General features: G+C 38.2%; 1 protein-coding gene across 4 annotated transcripts in view; it reads right to left on the bottom strand.

Annotated features, from left to right (window-relative positions):
• Positions 1–4,693, bottom strand: part of LOC106869704 (serine/threonine-protein phosphatase 6 regulatory ankyrin repeat subunit A) — a 144,860-nt gene that overhangs the window by 84,230 nt on the left and 55,937 nt on the right. For all 4 annotated transcript variants that reach the window (XM_052970837.1, XM_052970834.1, XM_052970836.1 and 1 more), the window contains exons 6-7: positions 4,102–4,305; positions 2,913–2,999 (exon numbers count right to left, since the gene is read on the bottom strand). In XM_052970837.1, the coding sequence (XP_052826797.1) occupies positions 2,913–2,999; positions 4,102–4,305 (291 nt within the window). The remainder of the gene's footprint in view (positions 1–2,912; positions 3,000–4,101; positions 4,306–4,693) is intronic.

Here is a 4,693-nt window from a genome sequence, read left to right on the forward strand (position 1 = left end):
ATATATATATATATATATAATAGATAGATAGTTGAATATACATAGATATAGACAGAGGCATGTGTTGTGTGTGTGCATACATTTCATCATCATCGTCGTCGTTTAACGTCCGCTTTCCATGCTAGCATGGGTTGGACAATTTGACTGAGGACTGGTGAAACCGGATGGCAACACCAGGCTCCAATCCAATTTGGCAGAGTTTCTACAGCTGGATGCCCTTCCTAACGCCAACCACTCAGAGTGTAGTGGGTGCTTTTACGTGTCACCCGCACGAAAACGGCCACACTTGAAATGGTGTTTTTTATGTGCCACCCGCACAAGAACCGGGTTACAGGAATATGTCATTGAGACATGTTTTATAGCGGGATGCTCTGTCATCAACCCTTATTTGCTGGTCAAGTAAATGATCTGAAACCCATGTGGTTGGAAAGTGGACAACACAGTCATATATGCATGCATATATATTAGAAGCACTTGATTCAGTCCCACTCTGTGGAACCTTGGGCAAGTGTCTTCTATAGCCTCAGGCCAATTGAGGCCTTGTGAGGGGATTTGCTACATGGAAACTGAAAGAAGCCGATTGTATACATACATATATATATCCGTGTGTGTCATCGTGTTTGTACCCCACCAGTACTTGACAACTGGATTTGGTGTGTTTATTCCCCCGTAACTTAGCAGTTTGGCAAAGGAGATCGATAGAATAAGTACAAGGTTTAAAAACAAAATATAAATACTGGGGTTGATGCAATTGACTAATAATTCAAGGCCGTGCTCCAGCATTGCCAATCTAATGAAGAAAATGTTGACAGCTACTTCCAAGTTTTAATTATGCACTATCTCTCAGACAGTCCATAGCACTGAAATTTTGAACGAAGTGCCAACCTTTTGCCTCGTGAAATACTGTAATCCCTTTCCATATCATGGTTTATTATTTAAGCTTATGTCAATTCCTCTGTGGTGTTGTTTTGCATTTATAATAAAAAAATATATACAAATTACAAAGATAAAGAAAAAATATATACAGTACAGTACTGTTTCCGCTTCACGGATTTTCACCTATTTCGGGGGATTTTGGAAAGTAACACCCGTGATAGTCGAGGGATTACTGTAGAATAATATAAGTATGGTACTCAAAGGTATTGAGTGATCCTTCAGTTTACTAGGGTTTGTTTTTATACATAAACACAAACATTAACACATCTATATCTATATATATTTATATACATGAGAGAGAGAGAGAGAGAGAGAGAGAGAGAGAGAAAGATGAAAGAAAGAGTAGAAAGGAGAAATATGAAACGGACATAGAAGTGAGGAAGACTAACAGACATTTTACAGGGGGACTGCATCCAAGGAGTGACTAGTTGCACATCTAAACAGCTAACGCAATTATGGTTGCGACTACATTGAAAGCAGACAGGGGGAGTGCACTGAAGTGAAGAGTGTACAACAAGAGAGAGACATGGATGAATATACGAATGTATGAATGGAGGAACGGCTGTACAAACAGGTGAATGAATGATTCCAGTGATGTCTGAAGGAAAGATACAGGATGTTTGTTCAAAAGAAGACACTGAATTAGCGGGAAATACTAATTAAATTAATCCTTGATCCCCTTCCAAACTAGCCCATTCAACTCTATTACATAATTTGTTTTTAAGTATATATATATATTTTTTTTATATACTTATACCTCAGTACTACGGACCTCCCATTAACGGATTTCGGAAGCAGTGGACAAAATCACGGCATATCAACAACACCTCTTCACCATCCATTGTATATCTGATTTCAAATTAAAAATGAACTTCCTGTATTATAAATGTATATTTATAGAGTACAGGCATTTTACATTGTCAGATTGGATAGTGTGCTTGATTAAAAGTACAGTACTCTATTTATTCCTCTGTCTTTCATAATGCAATTGTTGATATTAGCCACTCCTAGCGTAACCTAACCTTAGTGTTGGTACCTGCGGACAATCGGCTTCATTGAACCAATGTTCCGCGTTTTTAGTCTGTAGCACTGAGGAAGGAGTGTATTTTACTTGTTTCAATCATTAGACTGCAGCCATGCTGGAGCATTACCTCGAAGGGTTTTAGACAAACAAATCAACCCCAGGACTTATTTTTTTTAGACCTGGTACTTATCCTATTGGTTTCATTTCCTGAACTGCTAAGTTCCGAGGACGTAACACTGGCTGCCATGCGGTGGTGGGAGACAAACACTAAAACAGATATATACATAAAGGATGGGCTTCTTTCAGTTTCCATCAACCAAATCCACTCACAAGGATTTGGTCAGCCTGAGGCTATAGTAGAAGACACTTGCCTAAGGTGCCATGCAGAAGGATTGAACTTAAAACCATGTAGTTGCAAAGTGAACTCTAAACCACACGCAAATACACAGATTCTGTAACCCATATTCTAGTAACGCTATGAAACTCATCTCACAGAAAGGAGTAAGACAGTAACCCCACAAACAGTGTAATGTATTAGAGTTGGTAGTAGTGGTGTTGGGAGTGGGGTGGAGTGAAGGTAAGGTTTATTTCAATGCTTCTCAACCATTCTTTACCTAGGGACCCTTTTGATTTTCCTAGGCACCATAAATATTCAATGTTTAAAAAAAAATCCCATTATATATTTAAAATATTATTAGAAATTGTATAAAAAAAAATTATCAAAATATTTTGTGTACAGCAATAGTATAACCAATTTATTGCAAGAAAATTTTATATGGACCCCAGTCAAGGATCACTGGTTTATTTTATAAAACTGATGACCCAGTTAGGATACCACAGACAACAGCTACAGCCCTGCATAAATATCACAAAATGGGATCAGTTAGGGAATGGAATATGGTAAACAGAACAAGATGGTCAATAAATAGTAAGCAAATAGTCCTTAATTTACCTGGACTTTGGGATCAGAACCTGCCTTAATGAGGAGTTCAAGACACATACCACCATGGGTTGATGCAGCAGCGTAGTGTAAAGGAGTCTGCAAGACAAGATGGTTTGGGATTATATATATAGCAGGTAGAATAGAATAAATTATGAACTGGTAATTGAAGGCATCAAATCTTTTATAGCATATTCATACAGAGGAGAGAATAAAATACATCAATATAGCAGGTAACCAAATATAATCCAGAGAGTGAAAGGTCATAGTGATTTAGAGCAGATGGGTACAAATCCAGGAAAATAATTTGAGAGGCCCTTCATGTTGACTCAACTTGAAAAGGTAAGTAAAATCCAGAGGATCACTGGTGAGAATTTTGTAAGTGTTGAATAGCAAAGTGTAGACAGTTCTTTACAGCTGTTTCTGGAGTTGGTATATAATAAAAGCACTTCTGTGCATTTTACCTACATAAATACAACGTAGATGGGTGCAATTTATATTATATGAAACAGCACAGTATAAGTGACATGAGTGACTCAGCCCATCATCAAAAGATAAATGGAATTAGCAGTTTTCGCAGCTCAGTGCGTGTGTGTTTTACAGGGTCAAGTGCCAAAAATACAAAGAGAGACAAAACTTACAAAGGTTAACAAGGCCTGAAAATTTTCAGTTGATAGATCAATGTTTGTGAGTGGATGTTTTTGTATGTGGGTGAGAGTGTATATATGTGTGTGTGTGTGTGTGTGTGTGTGTGACAAAGTTGACAAATCTAGAAAATAGAAATTGATGTAATGTGCGTGAGTGTGTGCACATGAAATGAATATGCATGTGTGCAAGAGCGTATGTATGCGTAAATGAATGAGTGCATGAAAGTGTGTGGATATGTGCGTGTGTATACATGCAAGTGGGTATGTGTAAGTATGCAAGAGAAACTGTGTGCATGTAGGCGAAAATGTATGTATTCATGTGTACAAGTACACATTTGCAACCAGTGTGAATGTGTGTGTATGTGTGTGTAAGTAATAATGTGTACTGTAAATAAGTTGAAAATAAATGAAAAAAACCCCCAAAACATCAACAATAACAATAAAAAAAAATGAATTAAAGTTTAGAGTTTGAACAAGATATTCTGAAGATGCCAGAACAGGAGAAAGAGTAGTAGGCGGAGGAGATGGTGGTGGAGGTGTTGACTAGTACTCACCATGCCTCTGTGGTTCACAGAATTGATGTTTGCATTGTAGAGAATCAACTCTCGTACCGCCAGATCCTTGCCATTGAGAGAGGCGACATGAAGCGGAGTATTGCCATAGACATTCACAGCATCTACCTCTACACCCAATTCCAAGAGCAACTTGACGACATTTTCCTGCCCATTTGCACAGCTCGTGTGGAGTGGAGTGTACATCTGAAACACCGAGAAAGAAAGAAAGAAAGAGAGAGAGAGAGAGACAGCATAAATTATAAAAAATAGACACTTTTGATGGCAGAACATTTACGGTGAAGGTAGAAATCTTTCTTTATTACATACCTTATAATAAACATTATCATTTAAAGCAGTGGTTCCCAAACTTTTTCAGGCTGCGGCCCCCTTGGCACCCAGGCCACATCCCTAACGCCCCCACCCTCACCCTCCCCACCTCAAATATAGACCACTTTCTGCAGCAAATTTAAAACAACTGTATTTCACAAGCAAAACTTAAACCTAATTAAAGTATTAATATTTATTTTTACATCTATCACCCCATTTTGGCCACTCCACTATCATCCCACTTTTCTTCACCCCCCCCCCCCCC

Source organism: Octopus bimaculoides, chromosome 9 (assembly GCF_001194135.2).
Source record: "Octopus bimaculoides isolate UCB-OBI-ISO-001 chromosome 9, ASM119413v2, whole genome shotgun sequence".
Classification (NCBI taxonomy): Eukaryota; Metazoa; Mollusca; class Cephalopoda; order Octopoda; family Octopodidae; genus Octopus; species Octopus bimaculoides.